At 38.4% G+C, this 27,941-nt stretch overlaps 2 protein-coding genes across 3 annotated transcripts in view; one reads left to right on the top strand and one right to left on the bottom strand.

Annotated features, from left to right (window-relative positions):
- mfsd8l2 (major facilitator superfamily domain containing 8-like 2) overlaps positions 1 to 25,502 on the top strand; it is an 80,430-nt gene extending 54,928 nt beyond the window's left edge. Inside the window, exon 13 of the transcript XR_008643926.2 lies at positions 24,946 to 25,502. The gene's annotated coding sequence lies outside the window, so the exon portion shown is untranslated. The remainder of the gene's footprint in view (positions 1 to 24,945) is intronic.
- The window catches only part of ephb3a (eph receptor B3a), a 44,303-nt gene extending 17,360 nt beyond the window's left edge, over positions 1 to 26,943 (bottom strand). The window contains exons 1-9 of one of the 2 annotated variants that reach the window (XM_055202827.2): positions 26,570 to 26,943; positions 22,069 to 22,133; positions 20,913 to 21,197; positions 19,001 to 19,388; positions 7,221 to 7,376; positions 6,104 to 6,439; positions 1,718 to 1,842; positions 1,075 to 1,231; positions 456 to 564 (exon numbers count right to left, since the gene is read on the bottom strand). In XM_055202827.2, coding sequence (XP_055058802.1) covers positions 456 to 564; positions 1,075 to 1,231; positions 1,718 to 1,842; positions 6,104 to 6,439; positions 7,221 to 7,376; positions 19,001 to 19,388; positions 20,913 to 21,197; positions 22,069 to 22,133; positions 26,570 to 26,633 — 1,685 coding nt within the window. In that variant the 5' untranslated portion in view covers positions 26,634 to 26,943. The remainder of the gene's footprint in view (positions 1 to 455; positions 565 to 1,074; positions 1,232 to 1,717; positions 1,843 to 6,103; positions 6,440 to 7,220; positions 7,377 to 19,000; positions 19,389 to 20,912; positions 21,198 to 22,068; positions 22,134 to 26,569) is intronic. The other variant, XM_055202826.2, reaches the window with a different exon arrangement.
- Between the last annotated feature and the right edge of the window lie 998 nt (positions 26,944 to 27,941).

The following is a 27,941-nucleotide window of genomic DNA, read 5'->3' as shown; positions in this document are numbered from 1 at the left end:
TCTGGAAAAAAACTGCTATGGTGTTCCTGATTCACAACCTGTGGATGTTTTTCATCGCTAAAAGGGAGTTTGGGAACTTACAGCAAAGCACAGATGACAACAGTTTTACTCGAGACAGCGCAAGCTAGCATGAAGGTAAAGCTAATCTTTTACATTAAAGCAATGACGCTGGTAGTGACGATTCTCTCAGACCAATCAGTGATCTACAGTGTTTTTGCGTCACGTTTTGGTATCAGCTCGGGTCGCTTGGAACCCAGACAGAGGTGGTACTAAAAAAAGTATGGGGTACTACGTACTGCACACAGTGGAAAAGCCCCCAAAAGTAAGCTGACCCGCCTCAAACCAAAAAGTGGGGTACTATGCAATAGAAAAGCGCCAATAGTTACCGAAGGGCAACTTTTCACAATTCAGTTAATTCCTGAACTACAGATAACTTGTTCATTATTCATCCTTACCTGAGGCAAACAACAGCGATGACAACCATGGCAAGGATGACCACAAATCCTGCAGCGGCAGAGCCCACAATGAGAGGCAACAGGTCTTGTACTGACCGCTCTGGATCATCTATGAAACAAATGAAGTTCATTTCATACACCAGCATATCAAGAAATCCAAAATATAATCTTGCTCACAGTTAAAGGGACAGTTCAATCCAAAGTGAAAATTTGGGTACTTATCACGATTTTGTAAACCAACTCAACTACATATTTATTTAAAAAAAACGGATGGAAATATTATATATATTCAGAAATGAAACATCTTTACATGAATGTGCCAGGGAGAACTAGGGCACATGCACGATTTTCAGTTAATAACTTCAATTTTACTCTTTTCCTCTCAGAAGGTATTGTATTGCTTTGTAGTATATCTTATATATTATAACAAGTCTTACGTAGTACATAATTGTATTTAATACAGTGCCTATCCTTGCATGGACAAGTTTATGGCACTTTTGTATCCTTTTTGAATTTCAGTGCTCCAGTACCCATTCATTATTAGGATTTTTCACAAAATGATTTAGGACAATTACTATAAATGATAATGTGCTTGTTTAAAAATGTCAAATGTCTTTACCATACAGACTTGTACTGATGTCCACCGGGTTACTATAGCGTCCATACCCAGCTACTGTCCGAGCACGAACCTGCACGACATACACCGTACCAGCCTTTAAACCCTCAACCTTGGCCGAAGTATGCTGGGCAGTGACAGTGTGAGAAAAAGACTCTCCCTGAAATGAAACATACACATTTTAACACTTAAAGGGACAGTTCACCTAAAAATAAAGACTACTATTGTAGTGTATATTATTTTCTTTCCCATAGAAAAAAGTAAAACGGGTTTGTAAAAAGTAAATAATATAAGACTTGTCTTTCTTTAATTAACTATTGCTGAATGTGAGTGTTTAGCTAACGTTTTTCTCTGCAATTACCGGATCACACATATTTAAAAAGACGAGCTTGGCCTAACACCGTCATCCAAACACATGGCTGCAAGTAAATCCTACAGACAAATTAAGCTTCGGTCTTTTTAGCATTATCCATTGAGTTTTGACCAGTGGCCATCTGTTCTTCTATTGTACTCCATTTTAAGTAGAGTCAGGCTACTTTGAGCTCAAGCCAGTTAAACCCGTGCTGGGTGCCTGGTGTAATGTCATCTGGCTTGGGTTCAAGAGTTCTTCAGTTGGGGTTGATTTAGATGCACAGCAGTTCCTCACCCTCTCCTGGTACTTGATCTCATAATCCAGGATCACGCCGTTGGGCCGCTCTGGGGGCAGCCAGGAGAGGCTGAGAGTACCAGCTGTAGCCCGCATTAAATGTACGGTGGGGACTGCGGATGGAGCTGCGGGTGTTAAGAAAGAAAGAAAAAGTTAGTTTCATTTTATTGGTAAAGACTCCCTAAGATCACTTGCAAATGCAGGTCCTTTCATAATTTGAATTAAGAAGCTGGGATGGGACGTACAGTATTGAAACGCTCGACCAATAGCCTGTAGTTTACATAACTGCAGTAAAATATGATTTGTTTTGTGTTTCTGTAGCCTATATGTAAGGCGTTGTGTTAGCAATGCAAAAGGTTGTTGGGTTGGAACCCAGGGAATACATACAGATAAGAAGTTTACTTTAAATAATACTTTAAATTATTTTCTGAGAGCATCTGATTTGACAAAATGCCCGTAAGTGTGCGCATCTGCGGCCACTCAGATAACCAGCATGCCTCAGGTTGGGTGGTCAGGACTCAGGAGGTACCCATTTTATCCTAATCAAAATATTAGGATATCACCTTGACAACTAATTTAGTTAGTTGATGAGTGTTTGAAAAAGCCTCTCCGGTTTCCACTTCACAGCCGAAATGTAGACCTCATCTGTATGTGCTGCTCTTGAAATATGTCTTGAGTATGGAAATGTGATGTTAGGGGCTGCATTGAAACGCAAGCTGCATTTGAAAAAGTACTAAAGAGAGTATTAAAAAACATCAATAGGAACTGAAAGATCTCAGTAAAGCTGTCTGATTGCAGACTGGATCACAGAGACTTTCCAGACTTATCATCCTCTTCACCAATCAGATGTGAATGAACCAGTCGGCATCTTTAAAAAAAACTCTAAATGAAGCCTAAATCATTTTAGTACACTTTTTAAGACACATTGGATGAAGATTTTAATCTTGATGACACCTATATTTGTTGTACTGATTCATTTTTAAATAACTATTCTGTAATCTTCAGTAGTCTTTCGTTTGATCAGTGTTGGGCAAGTAACTGAAAATTATTAATTAGTTACAGTTACTAGTTCAATTCAATTCAATTTTATTTAGCGCATTTCACAATTTGGTAATTGTATCAAAGCAGCTTTACATTAATAGAAGCAGTGAAAAGCACACAACATCGACAGATAGCACAACATAATACACGATAGCACAAGCAGCTAAATTTGCTGTGGCTATAAATCAACATTATAGGCTAACGTATTACTAATGTAACGTATAGAAGTTAAGCCCAAGAAGGCTGCCTCCCCGGGTTGAAAAAACCCCTAGGAGAAAAAAACCACAGACTTTTTAGCTGGGGAAGTAAAAAAAGTCCTAGGAGGGAAAAACCCTTGGGAGATATATATGTGTATATATATATATATATATATATATATATATATATATATATATATATATATATATATATATATATATATATATATATATAGTTAGTTCCAATCCTTGATTCTGATTGGTCAATAGGTGTGCTTTATTCCGATAAAACACTGCTATGACCGCTTCACCCAACGGTTCTATTTAATATCACTGCCCTCTTAGCAACACCCTTAGCAACACATAAACATATAATGAGACAAAGTCTGAGAACAGTTTGTTGTTTTTATTTGAGCTTTCATGTTGTTGTTCGCAGTCAGGGACTATTTTTTCTAGCGGAAGGAATGCTTTTATTGATTTAACTTCATGAAAGTTGCACTAATATTTTTTTTTACTTTAATATTGTGTGGTAACCATTTTATAAAGGCAATAAGGTACTTGAGGCAAGTGTTGTATCGTGAATAAGTAACGGCTGAAGGGGTTGCAGGCCATGCCTAACAACGCCCTTCAGCCGCTACTTATTCACGATACAGCACAGCCTCTCGTACCTTATTGCTTACACATATATGAAGAGTTTGGTTCCAAAACGCAATAAATCCATTTTGACAAATTTCGGTAAAAACGTGTTTTCTATACCAAGAAAGTGACAAGATGAAAACCTGTTTCTGTTACAAACTTTCACATAGCATCTTTAGGTTATAAAAACATAAAAAATTCAAATCCATAACTTGATTATCAAAGATTTATTATAAAAACTAATTCTTTTTTCCACAAAATGCAATAAATCCATGACAGTTTTTTATTTCAAAATGCTATAAATCTATTAAATCAATGTATAAATGTGCATTCATCTTTACCATTTTATATTTATTTAGTTGACTAGTGGTATAGAATGATTAAAAAATAAACATTAATGGCATTAACCAAAACACTTACTTTGTTATATTAAGAACACAATGTTTTAGCATGAGAAGCTTGATGCTGTCTGGAGAACAAGCAACCGAGTGCCTCTCGCGGAAATTATTAGCTGTTGATGGCTTACGTTTCTTTCCCGTCACAGAAAACCATCACAGGTTTGGCAATGCTATTAAAGTATTATTTTGTTTTGTTTGTTGATCACGAAGTACAAAGTAGATGAGGAAAATTAGGATTCCGTGTACTCAGCGCGCCGCCATGTTTGTTTACATTGCGTGAATGGTCCGCTGTAATATGTGGAATGGATTTATTGCGTTCTGTAAAAAAGGAGGAGTGGCGTTTGTCGCATTTTGGGAAAAAAGGGAGAAAAGATGACAGAATATCACGGCGGGTATTGGATTTTGCGTAAAATTAATTATTTACTTTTAACTACTGACCTGATATAATACTGATTTTGGCAGTAACTCATTTTTTTCAAAAATGGCGTTTATCGCGTTTTGGAACCAAACTCTTCATATTAAGCAGAGATTAAGCGGGTTTAGTTACTTCTTTATAAAGTAATTAAATTACTCTACAAGTTACTGTATATCAAAAGTCATTAGTTACTAGGGAAAGTAACTTTTATGTTACTTTTACTGTATGTCTGCTTTTTAAATGTAAATATGAACAGTACTGAACAGTCCAACGTTAAAATGATAGGCTGTGGGCCACAGTGGGCGTCACTCTTTTGTTATTTTGGTTATGTACTGCGTTATTTTAGTAAAGTTTCTTATATGGATGGGCTATTTTACACATAATACTCTAATATATCACATACTGTAGGAGCCTAGTTTGCTTTAGATTCAGCCTTTGAATATTTTTGTTAGAAATTATCTTAATATGTAAGCTTACTTTATTTATTTAGACTATTTAGATAAATATTCTGTATGTTTACGTTGAAAATACATAATGTGTTAAAATTGTGTACTGTCTCTTTAAGAATTTGGGGACTGTAAAGCTTGCGGGTAGTGCGCTCTTTGGAATACAGTCGCAGAATTTTCTTTACCGCATTCGTGATATTTAAGATTTAAGATCATATATTGTTTGTATTCTTTTTATGTTTGTACTTCTAACTTAGTCAAACTTCTTCAGAAATAAATCTGTTTTTATAACCACAATTTGTAGAAATCATGAGAACAAAGCAATGAGGATGAATGACTCAGACAGGCACTTCACAGGAGCAAAGGACCGCATAGTGTGAGATGCTTTTATCACACAATAAAGTCAAACTTTTTTTTTTAAATGCATTAAAACATTCCACTGACTTTCATTTCTCTCAGCTTTTAAGTCAACTGTCAATTGTTTATGAGTCTAAGCAGTGGCGGCTGGTGCTAAAAAAAAATTGGAGGGCGCATACAAACTCAAAATCTAACTTTTACTGTAGTAATGCGGGACTGAAAATAGCCATTTATCAGGTGGTGAATATAACGATCCAATCACATGAGCTCAAAGACATTAAAAACAATATTGATTCGCTTACAACATTAGTGGGAGGGTTTGGGGCGCACAGTCCTGCGCCCCAGGGCGGATCTGAAACACGTCAATTAGAGCTCAGCCTCTGGTCACATGTTTTTACCCTTTTTACAGACCATAGGCACTCATTAGTGGTGCACCCCAGACACACAAACATGACACACACACAACAAACTCAGTTTTGATTTTTTTATGAATTATAACGTGACTAACAGTGAAATAGTACAGCTAAATTATTTTATTTTGTATTAATTCCCACTATATATTTAACTTTTTGGTAACATAGTAGCTTTCCTCTTTGGCCAACTTTAAGGGGGCGGCGCCTCAGCGCCCCCTACTAGCCAGCCGCCAATGAGTCTAAGCCGAGTCTTGAGTTATTCGGCTTTACTTAAATGCGATTCAGGTCCAAGTCTCAGACTTAAGCATCCATCTACAGTATGATACTGCATTAACATTTGACAATACAAGTGCAAGCGTACTACAAATAAAAGGTCAACAGATATTTCTATGGAAAATATGCATGTCTAAACAATGGATAAACAAGATTATCCGAAAACCACCAGATATACATAAATAATGTATTAGACAACTAATCTCTCACCTGCTTGATTCGTGGTGATGTTGACTGTGGCGTATTGAGGGCTGGATGAACTCTTGGAGGACACGCCATTGACAGCCTGAATCTCGAAGCTATAATGGGTGTGAGCCTGCAGATTCCTTACTGCCGCCTGTTTCTCTGCCAGGCCCAGTCGCCGGGGAGACACCTCCACGTTATCATCACAGCGGGCGCACGATCCGCCATCGTGCAGGCACTTTTTACATACGACGTTGTAGACGACGTCACCTCGCCCGCCTAAATCCCGTGGCTCGGACCACTCGAGAGACACGGATGTCTCATTCACGATCGATATCACGCTTAAGGGTGCTGAGGGAATAGCTATGAAGAAAACAATAAAGTGATATTACTTATGAAAAACATCATTAAGTAAGGCATTATAATTGATGTCCGGCATCAAAAACATGAAATTATTTGGCATAAGTACACGTATCTGACAGTTCTGTAAGGAATAAATAAACGATTCCACCAGAATATACTTTTTTCATATATAGAAAAAAATGAATTTTCAGACTGTTATTGGTTAAATCATCTAATTATCTTTGCATATTTGCTGCAAAAATGTCTAATTGGGATTTACAATGCACGCTACAGTGTAAAGTGCCTGGGTTCAATTTCTAACTAATGAATCAAAATGTAAACTAATTAAAACCAGGGGCTGAAGTTTCAAAGCACAACTGCCTGAGGGATTGGAAACTTTGGTTACAATTATTGAAAACGAAAAAAGAAAAGGCTCCTTTTTTACTTCCAGCACAATTCTGTTCTTTTCCAGCAAAATATGAAAAACACTGAAAAACTTATTGCACTAAGCAACAAATACTCTCTAATCAAGGGCTTGCGCAACACATTGTATACATGTGTTAATCATGTCTCAACCCTCAACAAACCTAAAGCTAACTAGTCATAATCACACGTTCATCGTGTAAGAAACTGATAACCGGCATGCTTACGATAAAAAAGATGACCTTTTATGTTATCAAAATCCACATCAAAGTGGCCAAATACACAGAGGAGACCTTTTCAACATATATAATTAGCACCATGTAGTGCTATAACAAATTTCACGGGATTTAACATGTGCCACTGATAATACATCACTTACTAGAGCAGGGGGTGTCCGGGGAGTCACTGTCAGCACGGTAGTAGCCATTTTGACAAGGGCATACACTTGATGCCCTAGAGCTGGCCCGGCTATTGGGAGGGCATGGCATACAAGATTCCTCGCCTTGTTTGGATTTAAATGTCCCTGGGGTGCAGGCTATGAAAGGGGAAAAAAGTAAAGGGTGTGATATCTGTAATTGCACAAACAATGACAGTTTAACAGCAATGACAGCTTTCCAAAATGCTCCGTCACATGCCCTATTGTTAAGATATATATGTGTCATATTTCCCCACTCTCTTATATAACCACACTCTTGTGTTTTTCTAGATGCGAGTTATCTTTTCCCATTTAAATCTCTTTTCTTGGACAACAACAAACACACAGATTGTAGGCAACAGTTTACTTACTGGGCCTGTTGACGTGGACCGACATTATCCGATATTACAAGACCGATATATAATTCCTCCCGCTTTGACTCACAGAATATAAATTAACTCCTGTCAGTATTGCATTGTGAGCGAATCTTTCAAACATGGTAAGGAGCGTCATATTTCCGGCTGACGCTAGAGGTATTCAGGCCAATCGTAACGTACAAATTAGTTGGCCAATCAGGGACACAGCGCTTTTCAGATTGATGATTTTTTACAAAAACAATGCGTTTGAGGAAGGCAGAATATGTAGAATGTAGGGTTTGTGGAAAATAATGTGTTTTTAACCGTAAACCACACGAACACATTATATTATACCAAATACACAAAATAATGTTGTTTTTAGCAATGAAATAGGTGCACTTTAAATCATAAACTACACATCGCATACCATTCCATTAAGATGGTGAACGATCACAGCTTTCTGATCTCTGATATCCTTGCACAATAACTATGTCATTGTGAAGACAAATACATCATCACTATGATGCACCCATTACAGCATTGTTCTTGCCTTTTGGTTATACAAGGCGTGTTCCATATCTGATCCCGGCAATTTTACTAGGTCCCCATCCCGGAATTGATCTTGGGATTTATCCCAAAAAATCCATGCCAATAGATTTTCCGAGTGTGTCCGTTGCTTCATATTATTATGAAGCAATTAATTTGCTAAATAGATGCTGCATTAGCAGAGAAACAACAGCATGAACCTAAGTTTGTTGTTAAAGCAACACTATGTAGTTTTTTTACCTTTAAATTATGTCTCTACAATTATTTCAGTGATAGAACAACTTTTAACTGGACAAATTGTACTGTTGCTGCAACCTGAGCAGCCTCCTAGCTGCTACAAGCACACTCTGAAAGTGCCGGGGGAGGGTAGAGCACACAGCCCCTCCCCTCCCCCTGCCTGCAGAAGATACCAGGCATTGTTGCGCTTTTCAACCACATGGGGGAGCTGTAAGTCATTTTTACATGGAAACTACATAGTGTTGCTTTAAGGCTGACAGGACAATAATTTTAGTAGTATCTCAAACAGTTACACAAAAATACATGCAGATAAATCCAACCCGAATGTTTAATGTCATGATTATTATTATCAATTTGCATTTGTTTATTTCCAGCTGGCTACTCTTATACATATTTTAAGTTAATAACGAGAGAAAGCAAACTATATGCAGCTGTCCGCTAAGTTAACATATCCAACAAATCGAAATCTGATTTCAGTTCTTTTTTTATCATTACTGCAATACATCTTTTGTTATTTTGATTAAAGGTGCTCTATGCGAATTCACACGTTTTAGACCATAAAACATTTTTTGTTACATACAGCAAACATCTCCTAACTATCTGCTTGCTGCCTGTCCGCTGATCAAACTGTAAAAAAAGGCGATCTCTGTAGACAGCCCAGCCTCCACAAACTGCAATAAAAACAAAGTGGCCAAACCTACCACCAGAAACGATAACAAAGTTTTCCAGCCAATAAACGACAAGAAGGATTTGGGGGTGGGGGTTGGGCGCGTTCATGAAAGCACGGAAGGGAGGGGGAGGAGTTAGCTACTCTCTGTTTGTTTGAAAACAGTTCAAACATCAACAAAAAGTGACGTCGCACAGATTCGCTTAGAGCGCTTTAAATAATCGTAAATGTTAAAACTGAAGCAAATAAATGACTAGACTACAAATATAATATACATTTATGTAATTGAATTGAATTTTACCAGTGGACATATTTCACACAGAAGTATTTATTTAATAATTAATATATTTTTATTTGTTTCATCTAGCACATTTTCATGGTTCAGTATTGTTTTTTTTAACTTTTGCAATCAATTTCAGTACTGTTTCACGTTGAATGTGTTATGTCTGTTTTTTATCCAGTATCTATTTTTTTAAAACTATCGTTGGCCTTACCAACTCAAGGTCGTAGCCAGGATTTTTTTAAATACCGAGGACACCCCCCAAAGAAATGACACTTGAGAAATAAATTTGCTTCTGAAAGAAAGATGCTCTGCCTCTCTTCATCAGAGTAGTGGCTTCTGCATTTATATAATGAAGGGTCATTGGCTGCAAAGCTTGAGCCTTCGGACACAGTGAGTGTTCACAGTAGTCAAATGTCGCTAAACTTTGAACAGAAGTGTAGGTTTGAATCTCATTGGTAGCAGTATTGCATTGTAGGGCTGTCACTTTTTATTCGATATTCGAATATGCATTCGAACATGACGTGAAATATCCGTATTCGAACTTTAAATAAACCATCCGGTTTTTAAAATGACATGTTTAGCGCATATTTCACAGAAACAACTCGTAATGGGAAGGAGGCTGTGAGTGAGACCGACGGCAACTGTGCGCAAGAGAGGGAATCAAATTGGACCAACACGAACCTAATGTGCATGTCAAGATAGAATTATAGTTTGTATATAAAATGACATATTATTATAGTGTTAAATATTATAGCAGAATAAAAAGCTTGTGTTAATATGTTCGCATTATGAAATTAGCATGTATGAAGATAGTTATTTTTACAACGCAATGTAAGCTTTATATTAAACAACAACAGCATTTGTCTTGTAAACTGATTTGAAATGATCATGCTAACTGTCGCGCATCACATAGACGACAGAGTCAAGTGAGATCTACTTAACTCAGCTGTAAGTTTCATTTCATCTCAAATATCAAATGGTTTGTGCTCTCTATCTTTAAAAACGGTCAAGCAAACAGCACGCGCAGAGATAATGCACTTGTCAATGACGGCTCACAAACGCGCGGGATAGGCTGTGTATGTGTGCTTGTTGTCAATGAGATTTCTTCTCACTAACAGGCTCAAGCGCGGGATGTGTGCGCTTGTCAATGACGGGCATTAAATCTGCGGAGTTTTACGCCGAAATCTGCGGGAGCGGATTTCGTTTGGGCTTGGCTATATGCCTTACTCCTGCTGCTGTTTAAGTTGTCACCTGTTCTGAGACATTATTATTCATAAGTTGATAACCTGCTGCTTCAAACATTAAAGGAACACGCCCACATTTTGGGAATTTAGCTTATTCACCGTATCCCCCAGAGTTAGATAAGTCCATACATACCTCTCTCATCTCCGTGCGTGCTGTAACTCTGTCTGACGCAGCCCCCGCTAGCTTAGCTTAGCACAAAGACTGGAAATGCATGGCTCCAGCTAGTATACTGCTCCCAATAAGTGACAAAATAACGCGATCATTTTCCTATTTATGTGTTGTGATTTGTATAGTCAAACCGTGTACAAATAACAAGGTGATATGAGACACAGCGATCTTTTAACAGTATACATACTGAGAACTATATTCTCTGAAGACGAAGCACTGCCGCATGGGCGGAGTGATTTGCACAACTCTGACCGAACTCTCTGCTCCTCACCAGGGGCTTCTCGTGTGCTGCGAGCAGATCACTCCGCCCATGCGGCAGTGCTTCGTCTTCAGAGAATATAGTTCTCAGTATGTATACTGTTAAAAGATCGCTGTGTCTCATATCACCTTGTTATTTGTACACGGTTTGACTATACAAATCACAACACATAAATAGGAAAATGATCGCGTTATTTTGTCACTTATTGGGAGCAGTATACTAGCTGGAGCCATGCATTTCCAGTCTTTGTGCTAAGCTAAGCTAGCGGGGGCTGCGTCAGACAGAGTTACAGCACGCACGGAGATGAGAGAGGTATGTATGGACTTATCTAACTCTGGGGGATACGGTGAATAAGCTAAATTCCCAAAATGTGGGCGTGTTCCTTTAAGTAAAAAAAGTAATGCAGACAGCCCTGTTTATGACTGTCACGGTTAATAAATTGAATTTTGATGCGCTCGGGGACACCTAGATATTCGAATATGTTCGGATACATTTCATGATATTCGATATCCGTTCGAATTTGATTTTTCTCAAAAGTGACAGCCCTATTGCATTGCATCTCATATTGTAGGCTATTTGCTGCATACAGTAACCATTAACTTTCTCACCTTCCCTCCTTCTTTTTGTCTGCTCATCTCCTGCCTGCTTTACAAATGATAATTTAATTTGTTGCAGCATTTTCGGTCATTTTAATGAAAATCACAGGGAGAAAATCACATGGCGTCAACTTTATTTTGAACAATGGATTTGTGAGTATTGAAGTTTATGTGAGATGTGCGAGCGAGACACTGCGTTGCGTTCTTTAATTGGTTTAGGAAACACTCCGCTATAGCTGACTACTTTCGTTTTGAGATGGAAACTCTATCTGCAAGTATGTGTCACGTGGTGGTCCGTTGATGCATGGATAATTGTCTCGTCGGCTATTTTCACACCAAAATGAAACGAAACTTCAAGAAAAAACGACCGAGGACATGACCTCGGTGTCCTCAATGGTAGCTGCGGCCATGGACAAACTTAGTTATCGGTATTCGTAATATCCACTATAGGTCGACCTCTAGAGTGCACTCTAGCAATTTTCTAGGAGTGTAAAAGGGGTTGAAGTGATGTTTTAATAGGACTGAAAAGGCTTTGCCCGAAATAGTCCATAATATCCTTATATAGTGCACTGAGGGTACAGTCATTTGTAGTAGGGATCGACCGATATGGATTTTTCAGTGCCGATGCCGATACAGGCTGCCGATTTTCTTGAGCCGATATTTGGAGCCGATACTGCTTTTGCTCACTCAATTTACATCATAAAAATGACAAAATGATGATGCCAAATGTTACAAGTCTCAATTTTAAAAAAGTAACATTTATTGAACTTAAAAAAAACTATATTTAACAAATAGTAAAAACAGGTGAGGGTGCCATGGAACCATGAACTGCACTCTCCACAATGATGAGGAACTATCAGCAAAGGATATTGATTTTTAGCACTTTACTACTACAAATATATATATAGGGGTGGTTTCCCGAACAGGAATTATCTTAAACTAGGACTAGAGCTTAGTTTAATTAGGAAATATAACTAGTTTTAACAAACATGCCTTACTAAAAACATTACTTGTGTCCATTTTGAGGCAAAACACAGGGCACTGATGTATTTTAAGATATGTTAAGAGATGTTATTAGTTTGGACAGTTCTTACATTTATTTTAGGCTAGGACTTGTCTAATCCCTGTTCAGGAAACAGCCCCATAGAGATGAGAAAAAAAAGCCTGCTTTGTCCAGCTATGATCAGCTGTTAGGCCGAGCTTTTGATGTTGTCATGGAAAGGTTGGTTGTTTTAGTCACATGACCTGCAATCGCATGTGGCTTCCAGCACTCTGTCTGTAACTAATGTCGGAAAAAATCGGCGAACACGGAAGCCACACATAAAACTCGCGATATATCGGTCTATCACTAATTTGTAGTACTGTACAGTTCTATAGTAGACATTATAAAAGATTTCAGTGGCAACAAGATTACTTTTGTGGCCCAAACGTGACTTCAGATAGACATCGGCATAGAATCAATAACAACAGTCCTTCTAGTAGAGCTTGGCAAAAAAAAAAAAAATCGCCTGCGATTGTCCGATTCTCATGCGGGTCTCATCAGTAAAGCCAGTTTGGTGATTAGTGGAGAGGCATTTACTACACAGTAGAGCAGAATTTCACAAAGAAGATTATAGTGTTCAGTGTTTCCCACAGGATTTTGAGGAGACTGTGGTGGTGATGACGTCAACCGCCAATTAGCATATATGTGATGTCATCATGTCGTGTTTGCGTTTGATCTAGTGTTGGCACCTGAAATACCGTAAAACTTCAAATAATAGCCCGGGCTTTTATTTTCCCAAACCTATCGTCACACCAGGCGTCTAAAAGAGACAGGCGTCTATAAGAGACAGGCTTTTAATTTAATTGTTCCAGCATGACAGCAGGAGGTTACTACATATTACGTTTTATTTATAATTTGAATGCGTTTAACAAATTAGTTTGTGTAAGAACAACAGTCTTAAATTATTGGCAGTATAAATAAAGCAAACAAGGATATGTTGTTTTATTGGTTGTTGCGTGAAATCTTACCCAGATACAACAGTGTTATTTTCTGATTGGCTATTGTGTAGCCTCTTTTTTTTGTATTGGCTCGCTCGACTAGAACTCTAGGGAAGACGGGCTTGAAAGAGAGAGAGAGCAGTGCGGCCAGATACATTTTGGGTGCTGCAGCATATTAAATATGATAAATAGTGTTTCCGCGTGAGAAATACAATGTGTGGCGGGAGTGCATGCATGACAAAAGACTGAAAGCCCGGCTATTATCAGCGGCCCCAAAACACTACCGGCCCACCGGGAAAAGTCCTGACTCTCCCGATTGCCACTTTGCTACTGTCATCATCACCTCAATCCTGACGACGAAGCTTGTTGTGTTGTCATAGTGATGAGTAAAGGAACGACTGCGTCCGTCACGTGACATCTACAGGTAATCAAAACTTTAGCGCAATCTGCACCATAGAACTGGCTTAAACAGATGATCTGTCGGGTTTTAGAAGATTAAATACAACCCGAAACTAAAAAACAGACCAGGCCTTTATTTGAGACAGGCGTTTATTTACCCAAACCTGTCGTCACACCAGGCGTCTAAAAGAGACAGGCGTCTATTTGGGACTAGGCTATTATTTGAAGTTTTACGGTATGTTTCACTTCTACTCTTTGATCTGTATCTGTATTTGATCAATATTATATATCAAATTATATTTTAAGCCGAATTAAGCGGTTTTAAATAGTGAAATAAAAATGTAAATGGGAATCATGAAAATTCTATTTGTGGGGGCCAGTGTTGATTCTGTGGTGGGCCACCACAAATAAATCAATGTATGGGAAACACTGGTGTTGTAGTCAAGACCACCTAAACCGAGACCAAGTCATGACCAAGACCAAGACAGGCCAAGACCGAGACAAGACCAAGACTTTAAAGGGTCGAGACCGAGTCAAGACCAAGACAGACAGAGACCATGTCAAGACCAAGACCAGTGCAAGTCACTGCATTAAAACACTTATGATAAAATGTGGAATATGCATATGATTAGGCACTTCTTGTAAGTAATGATAACAAATAAATTTGTGATGTGCCATCAGTTGTGGTCTTGACCGGTCTTGAAATAAAATTCCGAGTCCTCTTTGTCTGAGACCGAGACGAGACCAAGTAAAAAAGCGGTCGATTCCAAGACAAGACCAAGACCTTTAAAAAGTGGTCTTGAGACCGGTCTCGAGACCGAGACCGTTCTCGAGAACAACAACACTAGAAGATTGCAAAATCGTTTTCAAAATTGTGGAAAATTGCCTCCGATATTGTATGCGATTTTGCCTACCTTCTCTGTGAAATACGGCTCTAGTAAATGCCGCTCCATCTGAAAGCATGTGATGACAATTTACTACTAATCACTGAACCGGCTTTACTGTTTTTTTTTGCCCAGCTATACCTTCTAGAGTAGATTATTTTTAATATCAAGCAAAATAAATAAACAGTGAATTTCCTTAGTTCAAATCATAGCTAAAGCATATCAACCATTACACTAAGCAAACTTTAATGTGTTAAAATTAATGTATACAATGCTAGCTACATATCCTTATATTTTTGGCTACCAAATACGCACTATATATGCACTATACTATATATACTATAACGGGGGCGATTTCGGACACAACCACAGTGTTTACACTTCTACTGGGAAATCAACCTAATTGCTTTGTTTTAGTCAATGCATATTATACCACCCCACAGAAATAATTGTCTCATTTTAAAAAATGAGAACACTTTACCTTTAAAAAAACCATTTCCAAAAATTCTAAACAAAAATGAATCACTGAAGCTTAGATAAAGTTAGTTTTCTAAAGTTAGTTGCACCACTGGGGCTATGTGCTATAATGCTGCAATCAAGTGAGTCAGTTTCTTTCTGAAGAAAATGGCTGATGTAACAGTCTGGCAGCAAAATCTGCTGCTTTCACAAAGCTCTGTTTTTTCCCTGTAAACAATCCACCACACCCGTATCTCCACAATGAAACACTGTAGATGGTAGAGCAGTTAATGGGGTCCATACCAAGAGAGCCCCTGACTATATAAATGCTGCACACAACACCGCAGATCTTCAATATTCCTTCCGTGACACATTACTTCACAGCTAAAACGGAGAGCGAGCGTAATAAGACTGTGGAAAATCCGCACGAATGGCCTCTGCTCCCAACCTTAACACGCGTGCCGTTCCGCATTCAGACACAGCGAGAAAATGAGACAGGAAGAGCTTTAAGAGAGAAAGAGACAGAGGAACATGCCCAATCTGACAGATAAATGTTAAACGGGCTGCAATGCTTCTCAGTGTGTGTTTGTGTGTGTCAGTAGGCACACCAGCCTGCAGATTACAGCTGGAAGGTGATAAAGAAAATTAGACGCAGTCTCTCCATTGGCCACGGTGAATCTGGCGTCTGTAGCGTGGCCCCTGAGAATCGTTTATCAATCCTTTAAGGAAGGGCTCTTAACCTTGAACAACCAGATGGAAACAAATGAGCCACCACACGCTGGCAATCTCAAAGGAAGTTCTCTCCATCCACCAGCTCCTTCCTCGCAAACAGTCCAAGAGGCCGATCCAATTCACATTTTATTACTCTATGTCCAGCTCATCATCGCCTCACCCCCCGCTCTATGAAGTTTATCTTTTAATTTTCTCCATTACTCTCACTCACCGACCTGCGTTTGAGAATTCGTCTCGCCTTCTGCAGAACCATCAGTCTTTGGTATATCACTCTGTTAGGGCCCTATCAGATGTGTCAGAAGAAGCTGTGGGCTGCCACTGTCTGCGGGTCTGTTCTTTGACACCACTGCGGTCCACCACATTACTGGAGCTCTTTACTCAACGCTAAGCCCAGAAATGGTCTGCGTGTGGATCAGCATGGGCGAATTGTTCAGAATGTATTATGCTCAAAACTCAAGGTGTTTTGGTCTGGCAAGCCACCCAAGCCATGTTGAGCTCCGAAATTAGGGCTTTTACATATTCACATAAAAAAGCTTTTATCCTCTTTGTGTTTGAGCCTTTTAACTCTAGAACACCTAGCTGATTTTTCTCCTGCAAAATGCAAATGGGATGCAATTTTAGGCATACATGCTTGAACTGGCCTCAGTTAGAGTGTGTGTGTGTGTGAGTTTTTCCTTCATTGCATGGACCAAATGTTCAGACAAGGATGGTAATCTTAGTTCACCCACAGTACATTTCAAGGACCAGTCCACGGTCCCCTAGGGCAGTGTTTTCCAATCCTGGTCCTCGAGGCCCCCCTCCCAGAAAGTTTTAGATGTCTCCTTATTTAAAACACCTGATTTAACTTATCAGCCCCCTCCCAAAATGGTAAACATGTCTCCCTAACAAGCTGATAAGTTAAATCCGGTGTGTTAAATAAGAAGACATCTAAAACTTTCTGAGAGGGGGGCCTCGAGGACCAGGATTGGGAAACACTGCCCTAGAGCAGTGGTTCTTAAACTGGGGGCCGCGATTGTGATTGTGCCAGGGGGGTCCCAGTTTTATGACATTTTATAAAATATATTAAAGCTTACATAGCACACGCTGTTTCTGCATTTTTGATGTTAATCTGGAGTACCTATAGAGTGATTTATAAAAGAAAGATTAGCTTTACAGATTCTTTACAATAACGTACGACAAAATGAAGAAGGACGAGTTACTACCGCGGGAGGAGCGAGTACGAGTCATGCAACACTTTATTCAACAGTGTTTAACTTATGATTCACTACATGTTTGTATCATTTATATAATATACACGCGCCTATTTCCAACATAAGACAGAAGTATTTGTTACTGCATGCAACTCATGACCCGGTTGGGACTTTTCAATGAAATCCAGCGCATCAAAAGCAAAACTCTGCTGCTACCCCAGATAATAAACTATATCCATTGTTTCTATAAGGCTTCTCCTTACATCCAAAAACACACTTCTTCTTTCGTTGAGTTTTGAAATTAAACAAAGCTATGTCTCGTGATGTGATGTTTGTAAGTTCTAGCATCTCCCGCTGATTGACGGGTGGGCGCGGTTTCCGGGGGAAGTGCCCATATAAATGAGTGATGTGTATAGAAACCCCTGAAACGTCAGCTGGACCCATAATCAAAAAAAACTTCCAGAAACCTGTACGAACCCTGGCGAAGTGCATTCGGCACAGAAATACTCTGTTATACGCCCAACTGCTTTTTTGACACTTTGCCTACGTTTAGCACGAGGAAACAACTCTATTACTGTGTTAATAATGCATGAAATACCATTGAACCACCCCTTTAATTTATCATGAATTCTGTGTTATTAAACCTCAGAAAAATAAAGCTACTAACCAACAGCCCTAGATTGTATAACTTAATGTATTGTTCAATTCAAATTTTAAGTTTTACAATGTTTTATGTCCTACATTTTTTTGGGAAGGGGGCATGATGAGATGCCCTAGAGGACAATGGTTTTATAAACATATAAAAGGTGGGGTGCATGATCTCTGAAAGCCAAAGTTGACATTTAAAATCACCTAAACAAACACACCCCTAACCCCAATAGAATCAGGACCTTTATTTGATAAACCCGCCCCACACATACGCAACCCAGGCAACGATGTTGGTTAGTAGACACGTCCCTTATTGCTAATTGGCTACAAGTGTGTTTTGGTAGTCTGCCCGACTCCCTTTTCCAAAGTGTTTTTTCAAAAATCACACACTCCGCCTTTAAAGGATGTTTTCATTAAAATCTGAAATGTGAGCTTTAGGGATAAAGTTGAGGATTGAAAATATCATTAGCTCGGTATGAACACAACAGAAGTCAATAAACTTATCCCCAACATAATGAAATAGGGAAAAAAAGCATGCACGTTTGTGTGTATGCACGCACCTAACCTCAGGTTGCCCCAGGGTGACTGCCACTGTAATAATTATACTGTAAATCACTTTGGATAAAAGCTACATGGTATTTACTTTCAAACGTGATATTTAATATTTCCCATGTTTAGTTACATATAGAGATTACATGGAATGTGAATTTCGATTTGCATGTTACTAATAACTAATAAAATTTTAATGTTTACTAATACAAATATACAAATTTAATGTTTAAATAGCTACATAAATAAATACCAATTAGCTTACGGTACATGATAAAAGTCACCTTAATTTAGACATTTTTGGAATCTCTGTTAAAAAGAAACCAAACAAAATAGATGCATGCATTTTAAGGATGCATAATAAAAACACTGCTTAAAAATTAGCATTACCAGTGACTGCTTAAAAAAGCATAACAAAAACACTATGACCTGATTATAACCTCTGCATCTCTACCACACAGATTTTATAATCCGTATTAGGGCATCTGCCCAAAAACACTCAAAGCTTTAGTGACAATCCGCTTTAGTGCAAAAAAGCCAAACACTCACCCTGGCATTGAGTGTCTTTCTTGGCCGGCTCAAAGCCCGGCATGCAGGTGCACGCTCCCACGGGAACCATCCATTCTCCATCTCCATTACAGTATAGCTTTAAAGGGACCGATTCCTCTACGGCGTTTGGCACGCAGGCCCCCGCGGCGATGACTAGAGAAGTGGCTTCCGCACCAGTGGCCGTCTCGGGGAAGACAGCGAAGTTGGCGATGGAAGTCGAGCACTTTTTGAAGAAGACCCTAGCGGAGATGAGAGATATGCAGGCGCCCAGGTCCTGGAAGGCCAGGTAGAAACCAGCTTTGGAAAGAGGCCCGAAGCTCCGTACTTTGGTGTTGACGATACCTGATTCCAGCAGCGAAAAGCTCTCATCGGGGGCTATGGTGTCCACCTGTGACAAAAGGCAAGATGACTTGTATTGCTTGAATGAATTGCTCGTAGTTTTTTTATTGATTTATCAACTTTTTCTCCAAACACATTTGTCCTAAATACAGTATATTAATGCATCTGTCAACCCTCCTGTTTTTGGCTGGGATTCTCCCGTATTGTACCATTCTTTTCCACCATCATCCCGTTTAAATAATGTCACGTATTTATCCCATATTTTTATACATGTAAAAAAAATCTCACTGGCCGTACACAATCTCACACCTTTGGATGTGCTGGCTAATGCGTGTGGCCGGGTGTGCATTTTTTTTTTTACTTTGCATGTGGGTAAACACTCTTGTTTGTGCTTTAATACTTAACTCAGTAGGTGTTAAAGAATGCAACGTCTGCGACCTATGTGTATAACAAGTCACTTGCAGATGCAAGAGAGTCATACAAACAATGATATAAGGTATACACTGTAAAAAATGACTTTCTTACTTAGTATTTTTGTCTTGATTTCAACACAAATATTTAAAAAAATCTTAAATTAAGAAGCATTTTCTTGGTGAACAAAATGACACAAGAACATAAGTCTAGTGTTTAGACAAAAATATCAAAGTTAAGTGAATTTGTGCTTAACCCAAGCAAAAAAAATCTGATAATGGGGGTAAGAAAATGTAACATTATTTTTTCTTGAATTAAGTGTTTAAGAAAAAAATATTTTTTTTCTTACCCCATTGGCAGTTTTTTCTAACTTAAATTCACTTCATTATTATTATTATTTATTTTATTATAATTTTTTGTATTTTTTCCTGAGTTGTAGAAATGTATAAATTAATAATTTTTTTCATAGTACATTTTTTAATATATTTTTTCCTTTTCTGTTTAATTTATGTGCTTTTTCTTTTATTTTGTATTGTTTTTAAGGTATAAGAAGTAAGATGTATGAATATTTGGAATGAGGGTCGTTTATTGTAAGCTTTGAGTTGTGGAGAAGGGGTGGGATTAAATACGTTTTTTTCTTCTTTTCACTCCTTTTCGAATATGCAAAGGACATTGAATATAGTTAAAATTACAATAACTTGTTAGTTATTACAATTTTACCTTTTGTGTGATTTGTATACTTGAATTTATTTTTTTTGTTTGATGTTCTTAAAAAGAAAAATGTTATATGTTTTTTTTTGTCTAAAAACTAGAATTATATTATATTCCTTATTTTCAAATCCCAATGTTGACAGGTATGTAAATGTAATAAATCAATTAGAGATAGCAAATTCTGGAAATAGCAAAGCCTTGGGAATGTGTAAACAAGTGAAATCAACCAAGTTATTCAAAAGCTTTCACTTAAGATTAAACATTTCGTTTTTTTCTGAGCACAGTCTAATAATACTGAAGTCTCTGTAGATACATCTAGAAATACTTTGTGTATATCTGGACCTGTATTATATTCCCAGGTAAAAGTGAAAATGCCACCATTCACCAAAATGCCATCAAATGCATCTTTATGCAAACTTATCATTTAAAAGCAAAACTCATTTTAACTGACCTTTACATAGGGGTTCTCCCTCCAAGGCGGGCTGCTCGCTGTGGCCGTATCTCCATCCGATTCATAGTAAAACAAATTAAAGGTCTCCTTACAGGACCCGGGAATATTTGGGATACTGCCACAGTCTCGCACCGAAAACTTGAGCTCCACATATACGCGGAGGACCCCTCGCCGGGGGATGAAGTCAGTCCGCAGCCAGTTGTTTTGATTGGGCTCCATCACATTACAGACCTGGTATGTCCTGATGGGGCTCAAGTGGTCATCGTATCCACTTACTTCCTCCCACTGAGAAGAGGATAAAATACTGTCACTGACTGCACACTGCACTTGTCTACAAGGCTACTGTATTGTTACCGTTTAAACAGTAACCATCACAGAAATAGCATGTAATTTATCATTCAAGGTCTTAATAGGTGATAGACTGATACAGTCTATTGGCTTTATCAGTATTTAATGAAGAGCTATAATCCTATAATCCTGTAATATATTATATATTATAATATGCAAATGTCATAATAAGCTCTATATATTGATTGTTACAAAGACCAAAAGCAATTTTAACAACTAACAAGGAGATAATGAACAGCTCAAAATGTTCAATTAAATTCATGTCGGGGGTTTAGGTAAATAGAATGCTTTCTCAAAGGTGACATTTGGGTTCTGCGAACTTCTCACAACACAATTAAGAGGCATCACAGCGAGGGGTAGCATGTGTTTATCTCCAGGTGTGAAGGAACGCATTACTTATGATGATGCATGGCTTTTGAGATGCCAGACATCGAGCACCAGCCTGCAGGAAAAGGGCTGAGCTGCTTAAGATTGTTGCCATGGCAACCCATCATTTCCATTGACTGGCTTCGCATGCACATTCCAAAGACAAATCGTACGACGGGAGAGTGTAGATTTGGGGGGTGGGGGGTGTCAAGCATAAGGTCAGAATTGCTGTGGTTAATTTCCTCACTAGTCACGTGCTCTCCTGGGATATTTACATACAGTGCGTTTTTGCAAAGACAAATGCTGAGGGGTGCTTTTTCATTGTAATGGCCCCACTTCAATCGTCTCATTTGTTAGGGAGTATGTACAGATGTCAATACCCATGTCGACATCCGCTCACCATTATGGACTATTACAGAAAGGATAATGCTAATACACTCACCCCTGTTTCCGGATAGGTGGTCCACGCCAGCTCTGTAGTAGCCCACCTGCTGTCCATAAGAGTCTCTGCAAAATAGACAAGTAATGAGCCTCTAAATAACACCAGACTCGAATCCAAACACAGCCCGGCATCGCCACCCTTACAGCTGTAATTTTACCGGCTGCATATCAAAGCACTCCACTCATTTGAATTCCCTACTACTCAGACTGTGGAAGGCCTAATCACTGTTTTCACTCCACACACTAATAATGCAATACGCATTTATCTACCCACTACAGCTCTGGCCTGTGGCTGATCTGAGAACAGATCCTGTTGTGTACCGCAGGGACGCGCTCAACCCGATGACATTCTGCAGCCGATGCACCGTTCTCTACTTATAAAGGCAGCAAAACTGCACGGGCCAGCTTTTGCAAATTAACCGCGCACCCGAATGTTTTATTCACTTTGTACGTCGGTGTTCGATGAAGCCGAGCGCTCGCTTCAAATTAACGTGACACACACACATCTGCGAGCAAATCCAGGGAATATTTAGAGCAGAACATCAACTTAGCTGATTAAGGCCCCGACAAATAAGCATATGCGTCTGAGCCTGGCAAACACACAACTTGTGTTTATGTCGGTTGTACACTTCCATTATACAGTGCTGTAAATCACAGAAAGAGTTAATTGTGTGATGAAATAGCTGTAAGGGCATCTCGCTGTGTGAAATATTCATAAAAACGGGGCGAAGTTCTTTGATCAATTACTTATGTCCGCATTCACTCTTTCCTTGAGGGATTTTGCATCTGTGCGTTTGGCTTCGTCGTGGAACACAACATCACGATTCTTTAATTTTACACAAAGCAGATCACTGCAGTCTTTCTCACCGAAATGAGCATACAGGATGTTCTTTGAAACTTTGCGTTGTACAGTCAGCAGATGTACAAAGTCATTATTCTTTGAAATCTTTTGTAACTTCGCCAAGCTTCCGAAACGTAGAATCGAAAAGAAATATCCAAACTCTAAAAATAACTGGGCTAAAAATAACTGGCAAACTTGCACAAGGGTAATTAGAAAGAATACAAGCTGGGTTAACTAACCCAGCAACAGGGTTCAGGGCTCCAGACTAAGTTTTTTCACTAGGAGCACAGTGGCCCCTAACTGAAAATTTTAGGGGCGCAACCAGAAAATTTAGGGGCACACACCGTAAATCAACATGCTAACCAAATATTCACATATCTACTCATTTCCACTGTATTACTAATAAATAATTTGAAGATAGATGCAGTACAATGTGATGTTTCAAATTCAGTGTCACATCACAAAAAAGGTCAAATTTACTGGTCGCACATGTGCAACTGGATGTAAAATTCAGTGGCACACTCTCAAATTTTGGTGGCAAAATGCCACCATTTGGTGACAGTCTGGAGCCCTGGGGTTACACGAAAGCTATTAAACACAAATACCAAAACCAAAAAAGGTCAAAGAAAGAAATGGCTAAACAGGCTCAACCATGTTTTTAGGTAAAACAGCATTTTTAATACTCTGCTGTCAGTGGGGCAGTATCCTTTAAAGGGATATTTCACCCTTTAAAGGGATATTTTTTTGTAACCAAACTGTTCATGAGCCCTACTTTTTCCTACTATGGAAGTGAATGGGGCTCATGATCGGTTTGGTAACAAACATTCCTCAAAATATCTTCCTTTATATTCATCAAAATTTTAAAATTCATACAGGTTTGTAACAACATGAGAGTCAGAAAATTATGACAGAATTTTCATTTTTGTGTGAACTATCCCTTTAAAAAGTACCATTGGGTACAGATATGTATATGTGGTACCAATATGTACCTTTATGATACTAATACTGTATGTATATTTGAGGTACTAATTAGCTCTCTTTGGTACCAGTATGTATTTTTTGAAAGGGTACTGCCCCAGTAACAGCTGGGGTACATATTTTGACCAGTTTTCTGACAGTGACTGACTACACTCCTAAAAATAAAGGTGCTACAAATGTTCATCAAGGTGATGCCATATAAGAATGATTTTTTGGTTCCCCAAAAGAACCATTCAGTCAATTGTTCTGAAAAAAGCTATTTTGTTTCTTACCTTTACAGAATAGAATAGAATAGAATAGAATAGAATAGAATAGAATAGAATAGAATAGAATAGAATAGAATAGAATAGAATAGAATAGAATAGAATGCCTTTATTACTGAACATCTGTACAATGAAATTGTAGCTCTCTTCTTGGAAATATGCTGTCTAAACGTTATTGTCCAAGAACCTTTCTTCACTACAAAGAATCCTTTGTGAAACAAAAAATGTTTTTCAGATGTTAAAGGTTGTTTATGTTACCACACATCCCAAAACAAATTCTACCATGGCACTCTTATTTTGTAAATGGTGTGTACATTTTAAAGGGATAGGTTACCAAAAACGGAAAATTCTGTCATCATTTACTCACTATCATGTTACAAACCCATATAATTTTCTTTGTTGTGATGAGCACAAATTAAGTTATTTTGAGGAATGTTTGTAACCAAACAGTTCATGGACCCCACTGACTTCCATTGTAGGAAAAAATAATACTATGGTAGTATATGGGGTCCACGAACGGTTTGGTTACAAACATTTTTCAAAATATCTTCATTTGTGTTCATCAGAACAAAGAAATTTATACAGGTTTGTAACAACATGAGAGTGAGTAAATGATGACAGAATTTTCATTTTTGGGTGAACTACCCCTTTAAACTGGAAATAAATATGGTGCTTACTGTATATTGCTATTTAAAAAACAACAACAACAATAACAACATATCAGCAAGGTTTGGACCTCAATAATGATGACAACCACTAACGGGCCTAAAACACTTCTCATTTGTTTTATATTTAGATGCCATGCTTTTGACAGATTGACTGAATTAACACAAGGGACCCTGGATGCATCTTTACGCTTTCTCTTGTCATGAGGTGCTCGGCCCACTTGACCTCCAGTGGATGTGTAACTAATGTAGTCTGGGAAGAACCTGCTTGGAAACTTGGTCTTTGACTCACATCTACACACACACAATATTGATTCGGCTCTGACACTGAAACTGATGAAGAATTGAGGCAGTCATGGCCACAGTATCTGCCTGCCTCTGTACTGTATTTGAGGATTATTGGGACACGATGTAGGTGCATGATCAATGCGTGCATCCCTCGGTAAAAAAGCCAAGCTAAATCCTGCTTTGAAACTAGTATCCTGTAACAAAAAACAGCCTTGTTTTTGCCAAGCCGCAATTTGTTTTAAATATAAAATTAATATCCATCAAAGCATTAAATTACAAGGAAAGGGCAGACTAATTGTCTGTATGCATTAATTTTTGCCAAATATGCAAACAACAGATTTATAAACCATCGAAAATGTAATTAAAAATCTGATGCAAAACCTATGAATTCTTCGATCCAAGTCAATGAACCTTTGCACAAATAGCTATTTCAAAACCACACCTATACTCATTTTTGCCACGTTTTTTCCTCACCACCGCTTTTAAAATAGCAATACATTTTTTAATACATTTAAAATGTGATGTTTCTTTGATGTTACTCAAGTTTCCTCACCTTTGAACAGCTGTAATCACACAAGCCAATTAACACGTGCCAATTAAACTGATGTGATGCTACTATCATCACTTCTGGTGATTTAAAGGCTTTTGGGGGAAATGTGTCACACTAAAGCAACAGGGGGCTTTCAGCAGTCTTAAACCATTTGTTTAGCATCCCGGAGCCCTAAGAGATCTAACATCTACATGAGATCTTTTATAAAGCACTGATCCAAGTAAAGCATTAACATAATATCACCACACTCTTTATTTTTATACAAAATTATTATTAATGAGATGCTGGTTGTGTATAGACATCTATTTACAAGTAAACAGAATTGATTTAGGCTATGTTTTCACTGTTTGTTATTATAACAAAGGCACATAGAGCTTGTGGGAAAACATCATCTGTATCAATACACAGAATGCCATAACACAAACATCTTATCAATGGACTGTGCCGAGACAGAGAAATGTGATAGCCTACTACATTTCAGTAAAGCAGACGCTCTTTAATTTAAAAAATAAAAAAATCAATAAAAATGCTGAATTTATTGTATTAATAATAATAATAAGTAAGAAACTGTCAAGATAATACATATTGGTATTTCTATGAACAATGCAACTGCACAGTCATCCTTGTATGCCTCGTCTTAACGGTCAACCACTTATCGTTTTCGTTTACATCTTAAAAATGATTTATTTGAACGTCGTGAACATTGTACATTTGTACACTATGAGAATTAACGTTAAAATATTGTAACATAAAACCCTTTAAGTTTTCCTCAAACGCGAAGTTTCGAGCCATCATCCACGCGATCCGTTCATCACAACCGCCACAATCACGCGCAGAATGTTAGTTTTTATGCATTTTCTCACGGAGAATAGCCCAGAAACAAGAGAGTAGCCCCGTAACAAAGAGCATTTACTTACCCTCAACAGCCAGAATAACGGGAACCCAAAGGCTGTATAGTAACAGCGAATAATCCATTGTCATAAAGCTCGGGCTTGCAACATGAATAGCGGTTTGCCTGATCGGGACACAAAGTCGCGTTAAATCGCAGTCTACATTGACTGGAGTGGCGAATTCACGTATCAGTGTCAGCCTGCACCGTTCCTCTTGCTATATTGTCTTTCATGTAGATCTGTTCCCACTAAGGTATCCACGGAAGACGTCTGTGGTGAGAGCAGTGTCTCATGCTGCACGCGCGATTTGCTGTCTACATGTGTGGCATCATCCTCCTCATCCTCCGTGTGAAAGAAGCTGTTGATTCTCTGCGACTACACGGAGGAGCGTCAATTGCAAAGAATGGGGGGGGGGGTTAAACTCTATGGGTCCTACGGCACACCCCTGCGGGAGACCGGTAATCATTTACAGATGAAGTACTCTCCTGTGCTTTTTGATTTACACGTTTAATTGCGTTTTTAGAGAAGTATTAAAACAACACGTAACTCTTGTATTGCATATGCCATTATAAGGATCGAGGACATTCACCATACGAGTTGTGGGGCATTTCAAATGTATGGGTATTTTGTGAAGCACAGCGCCACTTGCTGTTTGTTTACTGCAGGAATTGCTGTGCTGCTTAACAAGGGAGTGACTTGGCAAGTGGCCACTCGGATTTTCATGTAACAGTCACCCACCTCCATAAATAAAATCATCATCCTGCTTTCTGCTGATTAAATAATGACAAAAGGACTACATAAACTGTAAATAATGTTTTCAGCTTTAGATTTTAAGTAATCACAATGTGTTTAACAGAGCATGATAGGAAGTTGTGTATTAGATTCATGCAATGGAATACTGTAGGCTACACACCACTTTAACCCAATCATTGCATCATGGTGCCTGAACAAAAAAAAATAATAATGGGAGCTCATCCAAAGAATTTCAGTAAATAGAAAAGAATTTTGACTCTTGAGGGAAACAGCTGCTATCTTTGGAAATTTTTGATTATGCAAATGTTACCTCAACCAGGAAATATTTAAATCTTAGAGATGAAGTCTGATAGAGAGTAGTTTTGATATGAATGCAATACTTCCACCAAACTATCACACGCTGTGCTGCATGAATTCAAACCATGTACCAACATAATTTCTAAAGCCAAACATCTGTTTCAAACCGTGTATGTTAATCAGAGCTTGTTTTATTGTTTGGACAGTTAGCCACTAGCAGAGATTGGCTGGGGAACAGAAGACAGAAAGGAGAAAATACAAAAAAAAGGATAAGAGAGGACAGAGGGGGGGTACTGGAGGACCAGGCGCCGAGTCAATACTGTAAGCTGACAGAGGTGGATAAAGCACT

This window comes from Misgurnus anguillicaudatus, chromosome 2 (genome assembly GCF_027580225.2).
Source record: "Misgurnus anguillicaudatus chromosome 2, ASM2758022v2, whole genome shotgun sequence".
NCBI classification, from domain to species: domain Eukaryota; kingdom Metazoa; phylum Chordata; class Actinopteri; order Cypriniformes; family Cobitidae; genus Misgurnus; species Misgurnus anguillicaudatus.
The sequence above is the reverse complement of the archived record's forward strand: the minus strand, read 5'-3'. Positions and strand labels throughout refer to the sequence as shown.